The sequence below is a fragment of the Tamandua tetradactyla genome, chromosome 3 (assembly GCF_023851605.1).
Source record: "Tamandua tetradactyla isolate mTamTet1 chromosome 3, mTamTet1.pri, whole genome shotgun sequence".
Taxonomy (NCBI): domain Eukaryota; kingdom Metazoa; phylum Chordata; class Mammalia; order Pilosa; family Myrmecophagidae; genus Tamandua; species Tamandua tetradactyla.
In genome coordinates this window covers 12481977-12497865 of record NC_135329.1, presented here as the reverse complement: position 1 = coordinate 12497865, position 15889 = coordinate 12481977, and the positions used below count along the sequence as shown (strand labels likewise).

At 42.9% G+C, this 15889-nt stretch overlaps 1 protein-coding gene across 4 annotated transcripts in view; it reads right to left on the bottom strand.

Moving 5' to 3' along the window:
* Positions 1 to 15889, bottom strand: part of BABAM2 (BRISC and BRCA1 A complex member 2) — a 626549-nt gene that overhangs the window by 9872 nt on the left and 600788 nt on the right. Inside the window, exon 12 of one of the 4 annotated variants that reach the window (XM_077152478.1) lies at positions 373 to 424. The exons of the other annotated variants lie outside the window; for them this stretch is intronic. Within the exon in view, the coding sequence (XP_077008593.1) occupies positions 376 to 424 (49 nt within the window). The 3' untranslated portion in view covers positions 373 to 375. The remainder of the gene's footprint in view (positions 1 to 372; positions 425 to 15889) is intronic. 4 annotated transcript variants of the gene reach the window in all.

Sequence of the window (15889 nt, the reverse complement as noted above, 5' to 3'; positions counted from 1 at the left end):
TGACTTGATAACAAGTAACAAAAGGGATGAACTTGACCTCTTCACTTGCTCATGTGGTTCCTGGAAGTACTAATACCACCTAGTGAAGACTGAGGTTATTCTAAGTGTCTGGAGAAGACAAAGAGAGCAAGAGGGGTATGTGCAATCCACCAAAGTGCAGATAGGAGGCACCATGAATTTTTTTCTAAATAATCAACCCGAGAAGAGTCAAAAGGGACCCAGAAAGTTCTTTAAAAATTAGAGTTGTTTGGCATTTAAACAGTCCCTAGGGTTGTTGAGAAATAACACCTCTGGAAAATGCTATATCCTGACATGATAGAGCTATGGATTGGGAATGGGGAGGTTTGAGTTGTGATCCAGGTTGTTTCTCACTTGCTATGGGACCTTGGCCAAGCCCTTTGCCTCTCTGCGCTGGATTCTGCATCTGTAAAGTGAAGGGATGGTTTTTAAGGTCACCTCCAGGTCTAAGATACTATTATCCATTTCTGTTACTATTATTATTATTATTACTTCATATCAACCCAACCACATTAGCCAGAGACAGTCTCTCAAGTGGAACCAGTAATTTAATAAATGGCCTCTCCCTGTGCTTTGCCAGAGAGGTTCACTTCAGAGCCTTAATAAGCATCCTCAGAGGTATTGCACTTGTCTGTCACTTCTATGTATCTACCCCAAACCTTGTCTTCAGATTTGATGTAGGACCTCAAGAATGATGGCCAGCATCTGCCCTGGCCACCTTCCTTCCATCTTTCAAACCAGCAGACAACCAAACGTTCACTCATTCATGGATAGCTCTGGCACTAAGAATGGGCTCGTTCCTACAGGAGGACAGGAATGAACCTGAGTGGGGCCCTGGCGCTCAGGGGACATCTAGACCCTTGGCTCCCAGAGCAGAGAGCCACGTGCTAAGCCTGGTTTGGATCTGGGTGCCTCTGCCTGCACAGCCTTGGGCCAAGGCCCTTGGCCTGCTCCTTCTTACTGCTATTGCTCTGGAACATCCGGAACAAACTTTCTGCCCAGAGCTTGCTTTTCCAATCAGAGTTATTCCAGGGCATCATCTACCGGGCCAGACGTCTAGTACCTTTAATGACAATAGTAATAATTTGCATTTATACAAGGCCTTTCATCGGTAGATCTTAAAGTATATCAAAACAATAATTAATTCCCTTTTGCACCTCCGGGAGCCAGCTAAGCAGGAGCCCTGTACAACCCTGTAGGTTGGCCCTGGGCCCTGCAACATAGTTGGAAGCCTTCCCACCTATCCTCAACCTACCCAACCAGGAGGTCTGACGGAAGCACCAGGCCCACCATGAGGCCTGCTGCCGCCACCCCCAGGCCATAGCCATTTGTCCTGCCACTGAAGTTCCAGAGCACAAACGGGTGAGCCTTTCACTTGGTACCAACCAGAGAAACTCACAGTTGGAAGGAATCGCAGGATCCTGCCCAAGGCAGGACTTGCCCTAACAACACCTCTGAGGGGTGATTCTCCACCTCTTTCCTGAATACTTTTAGTGATGGAGAGCTCATCACGTAAAGGCATGTCTGATAGTTCTAATGTTCTTCCTTCTCCTGAACTGAAATCTGTCCCCATGGAACTTCCACCCATGAGTCCTACTTCTGTCTTCTGATACAAAACAAACCTACATAAACTGTCTGGAGGTGCTGGCTAATGCCTCTTTTATACATGTTTTCAACCTCTGTGAACACCCTAAGGCTGAGCTTGGTGGCTCACAACTAGTAGAGGTCCAGGGACGACTTGTGAACTGCATGGAAGGGACAGCTGGAGGCCTTGACCACACACGCTGGGCTCCAAGGCCAGGCTGCCTTCCTGAGCACTGCACCAGGGGTTCCCTGGGTGTTGCTGGTCCTGGCTCCCTGGGTCTGTCCAGGTTTAAATGCAGCTCTTTAGATTTTTTTTAATACCTCTGGTATATAGACACCCGAAGCCTCTGTGTTCATATTTTGACACAAAAATATGCTTAATTTTCTGTTGAGTGATTGACTGGCTGAATATCCTTCCTTCCCAAGTCTATTTTTAAATGTACACAACTGTCAACTGCAGGGACTGGATTTTGGAGACCAAGCCAGACAATAGTTACTTAAAAAAAATTTGTTTTAAAACCATACTTTATCAGAATAATACTTGGTGCTAAACTTGAGAAAGGGATGCAGCACTTGATGATCTGGGAGCCAAGCCCCAGGACAGAGAACTCCATGAGCATCCTCTTCTCCAGGGAGTGAGAGGCAAGGGGAGGTCTCTGGATAGGGGTGGAGGGGGATAGGGAGGTAGAGGGGCATGTGAAATACTGTGCTATGTTTTTTTTTCCAAAAATCTTTATCTCCTAGGGAAATTAATAACATTCTAAGGGGGATTTGTGGTCCCTACTTGGTAAACTTCGGCCTGAAAAGACAAAACACACACACACCTCCTCCAAGAATACATTGTTTGGGTGAGATTTTTCTCACGGGGCCTTACCAGGGAAAGTTTTCAAGCATGCATTAAAGACTGTGCTGTATGAACGTGCAGTGTGGCTTGTAGGGCCTTATTCTCTTTTGCCCTCACACGATTCCTAGGACCAGGGGTGACCATTTTTGGCTTGGATTTGGCTTGGGCATTGATCTGAGGGATCCTGGGGAGAAGAAGACCAGACGAGAGATGGGGGCCTCCTGGTGTGGTGAGGAGAAGCCCCTGCAAACTTTCCCCACATGATCCAGAAGTAAGAAGATGGATTTATGAATCAGAGAGAACTGAATTCAAGTATAGATCCATCACTCAGTATGTGTGTGTCTCTAGAAAGTTCCTCAACCTCCTTGAGTTTATTTCTCTCAACTGGGTCCACAGTTCTCACTTGTGTGGTGGTTATAAGGCAACATGCCAGGCACATGGAAGAACACAAACCATATTTGTTTTCCTTCCTATCATCCCTCTACTCCCATCATATAACTGTCTACACACAGAGAAACACACACTGAGGAACTTCTCAATTTAACTCAACACACATTAATTGAATAGATTCAATTTCTAAGAGGGCTTGAAATACCTGAAACCACTGCTCAAAAAGTGCCTGGCTTCTGGTAGGATTCAATATTTGTTGAATAAGTGGATGAGATAACTTAATACTCAATATTTTATGGTTTAAAACATGTTGTTTTTTTTTTTTTTTTTTTTTTAAAGGAAAGACAGAGAGAAGGAAGGAAGGATAGAAGGAAGGAAGAGAGGAAGAAAGGGAAACATTTTTTAAACATTTTCTTGTTTTATTGTATTTTGTTTCTCCGTTTTCGTTACATGGGCTGGGGCCGGGAATCGAACCGAGGTCCTCCGGCATAGCAGGCAAGCACTTTGCCCGCTGAGCCACCGCGGCCCGCCCTAAAACATGTTTTAAAAACATCTGACTCCCAACAGCATTCATGTGTATGAAACAGATAATATTACTCTACTCTCACTATATATAGAAGGATGTAGGTTCAGGCATATGGCAAAGATCTTATGGGACTTGGGTGTGTGCTAGGGCCCTGCCCATAGCATACTACCAGCCCTGGAGGGTCTTCTGTGCCTTCTGTGGCCATGGAGGGCTCAGATTGCAGCAGGAAGGGCCTGGCTCTGGGCATAACCACGGTGCACTAGCCAGGAGCCCTGCTGAGTGCCACCCCTGCTCCATATATCTGTCACAGCATCTGCAACTAACATTGAGGGCCTCCCCATGAACCTGGGGATTTGGAGTGGGAAGTTTTTCAAATCAGAGACACTTCCTAACAGACTTCTTTCAGATCCTGGGCCTAGGGTCCCATGCTAATTGACCTAGGGTCCCATGCTAATTGACCTAGGGTCCCATACTAATTGGTGGTTCCCCCATGTTGATTCCCTTGGGCTCATAAGGATGCAAAAACAGAGATGCATGGGTGCTGCTCTCCTCCTTCCAGGTCACAGAAGGGCATGCTGTCATCCTCAGGGCTCAGCACACTTGAGGGGCTCAGAGCAGTGACAAACCACATTTCCTCTTGTTCCCAGGAGCAGCTTAGATCCAAGAAAGCAGACAAAATGTAGGTAGTAAGTCCTAGGCCACTCTGGGCTTCTCAGCCTCTCTTTCCTCTCAATCCTCTAGCCCCTGCTGGGAACCAGTGATACACGTGCAATGAAAAGGGTTGGTTAGGGATCTTTCAAAATTTACCCACACATAGCTGGCCCAAATACAATTTCCAATATGAACTGAGAAGAGGAAATTAGATTTGACCACAAAGCTCTACCACCATGGGGAGTTTCTAATAGCCTTCTCAAAGCCACTCTTGACAATACTCCCTGCCAAGGAGGGGTGTCCTGTGGAATGTCACCACTGAACATGCTGGGCAATGCGCAACCCAATGCTTCAGGGGTGAGGTCAGTCCCCACCCCTATAAGCTTGTCTAGTCTGGACTTCTTAACACATTTCTTTGTATTGCTAGCATATTGCCTGTAAGATATAACTGTGTGGAAAATCATGTGAATTTCTTAAGCTGAGCCAGTTTTAGGTCAGAAGTTGGCAAGGAACAGCCAGGTCTTAGTGGCTCCGAAACAAGCACATAACCAGATTAGGGCCAATGTGTCTGTTGTAGGGGACCAAGTCTCTGTGTTTGCAACCACCAGGCCCCTATCCTGCTGGGGCTGTCCCAGTCTGCTGAGTCTTCTCTAAGCTACGTGGGAAGCTCTCTGAATGGACTGTGGTCTAGGAAACCAAGGCCTAGCAGAAGGGACCCTGGTGTTGGCCCTCAAGGCCCCTGTGAGAGGACCCTACCCACTGCTAACATGCCAGGTATCAAGCAGGCCAAGACAGCAAGTGGGAGCTGCAGTTTCGCCTGTGTTCTGCCACAGCATTGTGTGCTCTGACAAGGGTAGCTGCTCAGAGAAAGGCACACCTTTTTCTTAACCCAAACTCTGCACTGACTCAAACAGGGCCTCTGTTTTGGAATTTGCACAATGGTTTATATAGGCCAGAGTGGCCCAGATAAGAGGACCACTCAATTCTGCATTCTGGTTATCTAATCTGCATATGGTTCATGAACAAGAGTATGGGAGAACTTCATGGAGATCCAAATTCTGTTTGGATTGGGTTGGGAGGAAGAAGGTTAAAAAGACAAATTATTTCTCTGCATTTTTTAACAGCAGCTCCAGAAACCATTCCTGCTTTGCTTGCCTCAGCTAACCTCTCTACCCTGCCACCTTTAACTATTTCTCTTCTATGCTACCATCTAAACTCAGAGACTAAGGCAAACACAGACAGATAGGCTGTAGCTGTGTTCCAATAAAACTTTATTTATAAAAACAGGCAGCTGGCCAGATATGGCCCTTGAGCTGCGGTCTGCCAAGCCCTTATTAAATCTAGGCCCTTCCACTTGCAGAGGAGAAGAGGTTGAGTGACCCTCATGGTCACAGCCAGTGGCCTAGCTTGAAGGGACAGAGGTACTGGCTCAGGCCTCAGCACCACTGGCTCAAATGGCTACCAGCTACCTGAAGACTGGCTGAAATGCTTAGCTTCTCTAGGATTTCTATCCTAGATAGAAGTCTGCTTAGAGAGGGCCAAAAAACAAGTGGAAAATCATAGGTTGTGCACTGAATTATATATGTGAATGCGGTTATAAGGTGGAAATTTGAGGTAGTATATATGGTACTTGAAAAAAAATTATTTAAAAAGCACCATAGGGACTGTACAACACAAACAGTGAGCCCCAGTGAAAACCATGGACTACACTTAATAGCACAATTATAATAATATTCTCCCATCAGATTGCAAGAAAGGTACCACACTAATGCAAGGTACTAATAATAGAGTAGGGTGCATATGGGAGCTCCTTAGTTTCTACAAGATTTTCTGTAAACCTGCAACCTCTCTAATAAAAAACAAAATATTTATCAAATAGGATTCGGAAAGACAACCTACATATCAGGTTCAGCTTGCACAAACGCAACCACTGACTGTAGCCTCATAAATATATGTTGCTCATGTTTGCTCACCAGTTGGACTCAGACTCAGTCTTCAAGTGACTCTAGTAAAATTCTGGAAAAAAAGGGACACAAGGAGCTGGAAAGTCACTGACATTTGTCTGTGAACAATAAGAAGAAAACAGCAAATTCATTTTTTCCAGTCAGCAGCTAGTCAAACACCTAACAGAATGTAAATGGTCAGAGAGGACAAACCCACTCGTCCAGAGCTGAGAACAGGTTGTTTTGGCTGTCAAGCATTTGCAAAACAAGTTTTCTTGGTCTCATGACAGGTTGTGGCAAGAACAAGAAAATAAAAAGAGTGGAAGATCCCATGATCGCTGCTCGGGCTTCCACTGGGCTGCTCTGCTCCTAGTCAGGTCAGGTCTGCTTTCAGATAAGGCTGGTCTTAGGCTTAATACCGCCTGTCGGTGACACCATTTAACAAAGTGATTCCTCTAAGGACTCTCTGACAGCCAGATAATCGCCCAAGTCTAGGAGGAATAGGTCAAAGTCACTCTTAAGCCCCAGGGTGCTGTTCTGCTTGCACCTACGCTCAGCTTCGTTTTAATTTTCACCTCCCATTACAGGGACAAATTATTTCCTTGGAACTGAGGTTAAAAGCTATCTGCTCTGAGGTGTCTTTTTTCCTGTCTCAACTGCAGAACACTTGGTCAGGGTGGGGCAAAGAGATCAGCAAGTTGGCACTAATGAGGCTGGCTGGGTGGGGCTGGACTGAGACTGTGCCCCCTGTCCCTAGTCCCCCCAGTGGTGGGCCCCTGCGCAGGGGCTTAATGAATCAGCTGGAAGGAGAGGAGGCACCAAAGCACATGCAGCAAGGTAGAGGTCTGGAGATGACTTATCCAGGAATCCAGAGAAAAGATTCAGAAATTAACCAAACAAGGCTGCTGAGAATTCCCAGGCCCCTGCTTTGTTATTGAAGAGCCCAAGGCAGCAGACAGAAGATCCAGACTCAAATTCCAACTACATTCCGAAGAGCTGTGCCATGCTGGGAGGCAAGGCCCTGGTCAGGGCCTCCTGTGTTCCATTTCTAAAGTGAGGGGGTGGGACTGCCCTGGGACATTTCTGAGGTAGGGCCCTTCCAGCCCTGGCTCTGGGACCCTCAGATTCACAAGAGTGGAGCACATTTAGTCAGTTACTCTTGGGTCTGCTGCAGCGTCTTGAGTCACTCAATCACCCGTCTCTTCACCAGAGACAACCAGACTCCCCCACCTTCAGCGGCATCCCCGGAAGAAACTGTGAAAGAAGGCACTCTGCCCCAGAGCTTGCTCTTTTTCCACTAGACACGTTATCAGACCACAAAGGTCCTTCATTCTGTCAATCATCTGTGAGAACGTTCTGAAGAAAGGAAAGAAAATCTTCCACGAGCCGTTTAAGGCAGAGGCAGTAAGCCTGCTGGGTATTTGTGTTCAGACGCAGAGAGGGCCAGGGAAATGTGAAGGATGGCACAAGATATTCTCCTCGCCCCCCTGCCCCACTTCACCCCTACTCCTGCCCCCAAACACACAATGGGGCCGGCAGCATTGTAAAGGGATCTGAAGGCACTGCCCACAGCTGGTAACACTTGAGAGAGGTGGGGAGTCCCTCCTTCCCCATAAGGGAAGAGACTGTTCTGAATCCTGGGCTGCCCCTCAGTACAGGATGCCGGGTCAAATCTGAATTTCAAATAAACAATGAGTTACTTTTTGTAGTAGTATGACCTAAATATTGCACGGGACGTACTTCTCCTGAAATACTATTTGTTATTTACCTGAAATTCAAATTTAACTGGGCATCTTGTGTTTTTAATTGCTAAATCTGGCAAACTGAACTCTGGAGAAAAGAAGTAAGTCTTAGAAACCCTTCAGCATTGGGGAAGCAAAGAAGGGGTAAAGGGCCAGTGACCTTTCCTTTATAGTGTTCCACCAGCATGATTGCTGAACTTCAACTTGAGATTTTACTGTTTTCCATAATACTCCAAGAAGGATCTATTAGGATTTACATCTCTGCACCAAGGCAGATCATTATATCAATATGTAATTTGTTAGTTTAAGAAAAACTTTATCTACAAAAAAAACCAACTGTTTTAGCACAACAGTCAATAACAACAGCACCATTAACTGAATGCCAACAATATGGTAGGCATTTTATAATCATTTTTCCATTTAATACTCATGATTCCCATTGAGGGAGGGCTGTTACCCTCAAGTACAGATCAGATGAGAAATCCAAGGCCCCAGAGGTTAAAAAAGAATGTTAAAAGTGATAGAACCAGGATTTGGACTCTGGTGGGTCTGATTCCAGAGCTCATGCTCCCTCCACTCTGTGGAACTCTTCTGCCTGCCTCTTTTCTTTCTCTCTTTCCTGCCTCATCTACTGCTACCCTCTTCAATGCACAATGGTCTACCTGTAACTCCTACACTTCCCTTCCTCTGGGTCTCCGGCCACTCTGTTCCCTCTGGCAGGAGTGTCTTTCCTCCATCTCTGCACAGTCACATCAGACCCATCCTCCAAAGGTGACTTCTTGGAGCCAGAAAGCAGACACAATCTCTTTTCTTCTGGACCACCACACACCTCACCCACATATTGCATGTCTCTACCTTATAAAAGTTATTTATCTAGCATTTTCATCTCTTCTGCAGTTCAGTGAAGGTAGGGATCATGCCGTACACATCACTTAACATAGTGCTCACACCTAGGTGGAATTCAATGAACATCTGCTGAATGAATGAATGAATGAATGGGAAAAGTGCTGATGATCTGGGCAAAACCTCATCAAAGGGTCTGCCCCTACAAATCCGCATTGGTGCATGCCAACCCTGAATACCAACAAAGGCCAGGAACTTAGACACTCTTCAGTTCTCGACAGAAAGCTGAGCTCAGTTGTCTGAGAATTTGGGATAACTCAGGTAACTGACCTGAAGAAAAGAGGCAGTATAGTACAAGAGCAGAAATCTAGTCTAAAAGTTGGGAAACTCAAGATATATTCTCAGTTTCTACACAAAGTTGCCCTGTGACCTTGGATAAATCAATTCACTTTGCTGGGCCTCAGCTTCATGATTGGTAAAACTGGTTAATAGCAGCATCTAGACATAGGGTTGTTATGAAAATTACATGGGATACAATAGAAAAAGTAATTGGAGCCATGCCAGGACACTGTAAGGACTTTACAATAACTATTATCTTTTTATCTAATTTAGTATCTATAAGACGAATAGGATGGACTAGATGATTCATTATCATTTATTTAAAGAAAAACAAGGGAGCCTGGCCTTTATATGTATGCTCATGTAAATTTTACTTTTCTGGGCAGCTGGAATAATGGCAGTTTTAGTATTATCTAATCTCCCAAATGATCAATAATGTAAAATTTTTATTTTCTAAAATTTTTTTCGTATGCTGTATGGTAGGGTCACACGTCATTATTTTTCCATGTGAGTATTCCGTTATTGCAGCACTATTTGTTGAATTTTTGTTTGCTTGCTTTTCTTGTTTGTTTGTTTTTTGGGAAGTGCATGGACCAGGAATCAAACCTGGGTCTCCCTCATGGCAGGTGAGAATTCTACCACTGAACTACCCTTGCATCCCCCTTACAATTTTTTTTATGGGGGGTGGTGGTGCATGGTCTGGGAATTGAACCCAGGTCTCCAGCATGGAAGGTGAGATTCTATGGCCCACCCATGTACCCCTTGACTTCCTAAATTTTGATTTTGATTTTTAAGAAAAGCTCAAGAGCTTTCTACTTTGCAATTCTGGCTTATAGTAGTCAAATGCCATGGATGGCCCAATATCAGAACAGAATCTCAAACAGTGATAGATCACTCCAGAAATCAATCAGCAGGCTTTGGAGTTAAAGCTCTTCAAAATATAGGTGGACGGATTTTAGCAGTTGGAGACTAATAACATTGTGTGTGCATATGTATGTTTTGTAGTCCCTGGTGTTTTGTATATACCCTGTATAAGGTGGGCTTTTAAATGTTTGCTGAATGAATTTCTAGCAATGAGTTAACTGCAGCTACACACTGAGCATGGAGGCTTCCTAGTAGATACTTTTTGGGTAAATTTGGGAAACCATTGTTACACTCTGATTCTCACCACCATGGCTGCTCTAGAGTCTGTTCCCCCATTGCCCATAGGTTCACGTTGGGGCCTCAACCCTGACCAACCATGGCACACAAGAAGCCATTTGTGTGGCACCTTAGGACCCACGTGGACTACTCAGATGTTTCTCTGAACTAAAGGCTACCCAAGCTGACCATGGCCTCACTTCTGCTTTCTTGGCTTCCATTTTCCATTAGGCATGACTAAGTGCCAGAGGTTCTGCTTGTCTGGGAAGATAGGAGTCACTGGAATTTTCTATCTTTTTCTAAATATATAGCTTTCCCACTGATTCTGAGGCTGCCGTAAAGTGATTTCTTTCCTTTGGGGATGTAAAAACAGACTGTTCCTTTATAATATCCCTCTTCTTCTTTTGCCATCAGACCCTAATAAAAAGTTTCAGACACAGGGACGTTTACTTTCTCTTAAAGTTACCCAGATTTACAGGCTTCAGACTTTCAGAAGAGAGATTTCTTCTCAAAGATACCCCAGGCTTTCCCCATGGGCACAGGGACCTTTAGCCTTCTGGGTGAGCCACTAGGAAAAAGGTTCAGTGAGGCATGTGTGTAGGCAAGGTGCTGCTCCCACAAAAGAGGGAGGAAGCCAAGAAACAGGCAAAGCAAAGGTGAGATTGGTCAGAAATGGCTTAGGGTGTGCCTTGGACTACAAATCAGAGCCATAGGATTCTTTTTTTTTTATGGCTTAAAGCAATAATCATTTATTTAGCTCATGATTCTTTGGAATGGTAGTTTGGGTTAGGCTCAGTTGGGTGGTTATTCTGGGCTGGATTTCAGCTCATGGGTCAGGTTTGCTGGAGAATGCTTGCACTGAAGCGCCTAACCTGGGATGGCTTCTCTCTGCTCTACAACATCTCTTTTCCTTTAGCAGGATGGCCTAGGCTTGTTCACATAGTTAAGAACAGAAGTTGGCCGTCCTCTTGAAGCCCCAAACTTAATGTTAAAATACTCTTGAAGCCCCCAAACTTATGTTAAAATAGCAGCGATTTATTTAGTTCATGATTCTACTCAAAATGTCACTTCTGACACACATAATTGGCCAAAGAAAGTACCGAGGTCAGTCCAGATTCAAAGGGTGAGAAAGACATGCTACCTCTTGATGGGAGGAGCTAAAAGTATTGTGGCAATTTTTTTTCCAATCTACTACAGTAAATATCGTGGAATGGCAGTGTGCATGCATGTGCTCTCAGAAATATATACTTAAGTGTATCCCAAAATGCAATTAAATGTGACTAGTGGCTCTGATAAATGAATCAGAGTCAGTATTTGTTTCAATTTGATTTTTATGGATCACAATATAGGTGATTTAGACCCATAGCCCCTAAGTCTTATATGATATCAAGAGAGCTGTACAAAGTGATAATGCTTGCTAAATACTCACATTAGCTGTGAAATATTTGGACCTATCAATTTTTAAAAATTTTTAAATATTTTTATTGAAAAATCTTCATATACATACAGTCCATACATGGTACACAATCAATGGTTCACAATATCATCTCAAAATTGTGTATTCATCACTATGACCACTTTTAGGACATTTATATCACTCCAGAAAAACAAGTAAAAAGAAAAAAGAAAAAACCCTTACATTCCATACCCTTTACCCTTCCCTCTCACTGACCACTAGTATTTTAATCTTCCCTATTCTTTATCCTGTATCCTCCCCTATTATTTATTTATTTATTTGTTGCTGTAGATTTTTTCTAATAAATTCAAAACGTTTCAGTATAAAAATAATATACTGATGTGAAAAAAAACAACAGAAGTTTAGAGAGTAAACAGTCAAAGTGCCCATTCACACTCCGTCCCACATCCATTTCCCCTTCCATCTATAATTACTGTTAAAACACTGAGTGTATTTCCTAACTTCTTTTGATTCTAAGTAAAATACCGAATTATGTTATAAATATTTCCATGATTTGCTTTTTTTTAAACTTTTTTATTAAGTAAAAAAAATTAACAAACAGAACATTAAGATATCATTCCATTCTACATACACAATCAGTAATTCTTAATATCATCACATAGTTGCATATTCATCATTTCTAGAACATTTGCATCGATTTAGAAAAAAATAAAAAAGACAACAGAAAAAGAAATAAAATGATAACAGAAAAAAAAAGATTATACATGCCATACCCCTTACCCCTCGCTTTCATTTACCACTAGCATTTCAAACTAAATTTAACATTTGTTCCCCCTATTATTTATTTTTATTCCATATGTTCTACTCTTCTGTTGATATAGTAGCTAAAAGGAGCATCAGACACAAGGTTTTCACATTCACAGAGTCTCATTGTGAAAGCTATATTATTGTTCAATCATCATCAAGAAACATGGCTACTGGAACACAGCTCTACATTTTCAGGCAGTTCCCTCCAGCCTCTCCGCTACATCTTGAACAACAAGGTGATATCTACTTAATGCATAAGAATAACCTCCAGCATAACCTCTCGACTCTGTTTGGAATCTCTCAGCCATTGACACTTAGTCTCATTTCACTCTTCCCCCTTTGGTCGAGAAGGTTCTCTCAATCCCTTGATGTTAATTCTCAGCTCATTCTAGGGTTTTACTCAGTCCCTTGATGCTGAGTCTCAGCTCCTTCCAGGATCTCTGTCCCACGTTGCCAGGAAGGTCCACACCCCTGGGAGTCATGTCCCACGCAGAGAGGGGGAGGGTGGTGAGACTGCTCGTCATGTTGGCTGGAGAGAGAGGCCACATCTGAGCAACAAAAGAGGCTCTCTTGGGGGTGACTCTTAGGCCTAAATTTTAAGTAGACTTGACCTATCCTTTGTGGGGTTAAGTTTCATCTGAACAAACCCCAAGACTGGGGGCTCAGCCTATAGCTTTGGTTGTCCACACTGCTTGTGAGAATATCAAGAATTCAACTCGGGGAAGTTGAATTTCCCCCCGTTCTCACCATTCCCCGAAGGGGGCTTGCAAATACTTTTCCAGTCACTGATCAAATCACTCTGGGGTTCATCGGGGCATCACTCTGGACAAACCAACAAAATCTCATGTCCTACCTGAGATTCCAAGTACTTGTGACATTCAATCAAACTATCTATATGAGTTATATTAGGAAACGCTCTAGTCAAAATATAAATTTTGTAACAAATAAACATTTTTTGCTTTAGTCTCACATATAAGGTGACATTTTAAAGTATTAATTATCATCTGTTTTCAGCACCCTGCAATAATGACATTCCTTTGTTCTTTCTCATGCAAAAACATTTTTAAAATTTGTACATTGTACATTTCACTATTATTATACACTCTAGGCATTCCTAGATTATACCATCTCGATCTTTACCATCTATCTTTCTTTCTGATTTCATTTATGTCCCCAGCCCTCCTTCCTCTATCATTCTCACATGCAGCTTCATTCAGTGTTTTAACATAATTACCTTACAGTTAGGTAGTATTGTGCTGTCCATTTCTGAGTTTTTATATTCAGTCCTGCTGCACAATCTGTATCCCTTCAGCTCCAATTACCCAATATCTCACCCTATTTCTATCTCCTGATGGTCTCTGTTATGAAGGAAATATTCCAAGTTTATTCACTAATGTCAGTTCATATCAGTGAGACCATACAGTATTTGTCCTTTTGTTTCTGGCTAATCACACTCAGCATAATGTCCTCAAGGTCCATCCATGTTATTACATACTTCATAACTTTATTCTGTCTTACAGCTGCATAATATTCCATCTTATGTAAATGTCACAGTTTGTTTAGTCAACTCTCTGTTGATGGACATTTTGGCTGTTTCCATCTCTTGGTAATTGTTAATAATGCTGCTATAAACATTGGTGTGTAAATGTCCATTTGTGTCCTTGGCCTCGTGTCCTTTGAGTAGAGACAGCATATAGATGGGTCCTGTTTTTTAATCCATTCTGCCAGTCCATGTCTTTTGATTGAGGAGTCTGATCCATTAACCTTTAGTGCTATTAGGTAGTACTTTCTTCTACCATTTTGCCTTTTGGATTTTATATGTCATGTCTAATTTTCTTCTCTTTACCTTTACTCATAGTCTTCCTTTCTACAGTCTTCTCCACACCTCTCTCTTCTGTCTTTTTGTATCTGCTTCCAGTGCTCCCTTTAGTATTTCTTGCAGAGCTGGTCTCTTGGTCACAAATTCTCTCAGTGATTTTTTGTCTGAAAATGTTTTAATTTCTCCCTCATTTTTGAAGGACAGTTTTGCTGGATATAGAATTCTTGGTTGGCAGTTTTTCTCTTTTAGTAATTTAAATATATCATCCCACCGTCTTCTCGCCTCCATGGTTTCTGCTGAGAAATCTATGCATAGTCTTATTGGGCTTCCCTTGTATGTGATGGATTGCTTTTCTCTTGCTGCTTTCAAGATCCTCTCTTTCTCTTTGACCTCTGACATTCTGATTATTAAATGTCTTGGAGTATGTCTATTTGGATCTATTCTCTTTGGGGTACGCTGCACTTCTTGGATCTGTAATTTTAAGTCTTTCATAAGAGTTGGGAAATTTTCAGTGATAATTTCCTCCATTAGTTTTTCTCCTCCTTTTCCCTTCTCTTCTCCTTCTGGGACACCCACAACACATATATTTGTGTGCTTCATATTGTCTTTCAATTTCCTGAATCCCTGCTCATATTTTTCCATTTTTTTCCCTATAGTTTCTGTTTCTTATCGGATTTCAGATATTCCGTCCTCCAGTTTTGAAATCCTATGTTCTGTCTCTTGAAAGCTACCATTGTAAGTTTCCATTGTTTTTTTCATCTCTTCTACTGTGTCTTTCATTCCCATAAGTTCTGTGGTTTGTTTTTTCAGACTTTCAGTTTCTTCTTTTTGTTCTTTCCTTGCCTTCTTTATATCCTCCCTCAATTCACTGATTTGGTTTTTGATGAGGTTTTCTATGTCTGTTCGTACATTCTGAATTAATTGTTTCAGCTCCTGTATGTCATTTGAATTGTTGGTTTGTTCCTTTGACTGGGCCATATCTTCAGTTTTCCTAGTGTGATTTGTTATTTTTTGCTGGTGTCTATGTCTAGGTATTTAATTACCTTAATTATTTTATTCTGGAGATTGCTTTCACTTCTTTTATCTAGGGTTTTCTTGCTGGATGAATTTGTTGTCTATCTGTTCTTTGACATTCTGTTCAGCTTTATCTGGACCTTTAGCTTAAGTTTTGTTTAACAGAGGAGAATTTTTCAATTCTTGTTTTCTTGTTTCTTGCCCTGCTTGTGTGGTGCCTTCCCCCACACACACTTAGGAGGGTCTACTTAGATATTATAGACCCCAGCCAGATTTTCCCAGACCAAACTGGCCTCCTGTCAGGAGGAAAGAGTCACCTGCATCGGTTTTCCCAGCAGGTTGAAAGACTTTCCTGTGAAGTCTCTGGACTCTGTTTTTCTTATCCTGCCCTGTGTGTGGCGCTTGTCTGACTGCAGGTCCCACCAGCATAAGATGATGCGGTACCTTTAACTTTGGCAGACTCTCCCTGCTGGGGGCATGGTGGAGACAGAGGAGAGGTTGTAGGCTGGTTTTAATGGCTTCAAATGACCAAGCCCTGGTGTCTGAATTCCTTGATGGAGGGATTCCATCTGAGTTGGGCTTCATCCCTCCCCTGGGGAAAGCACAGGCTCCAGAGAAGCCCCCAAAAGAGCTCACTTCTGCCTATGCCTGGGGCAGTTGCAGCCTGAAAAGTCCTGCCGCTGTATCCAGAGGCAGTCAAACCTTTGTAGATACACAGCCACAAAAACCTCTGTTTCCTTCTTTTTTTTCCCCCCTTTTTCTGTCAGTCCTGCCCCCGTAGCACCGGGGTAAAAATGAGCAACCTCCACTTT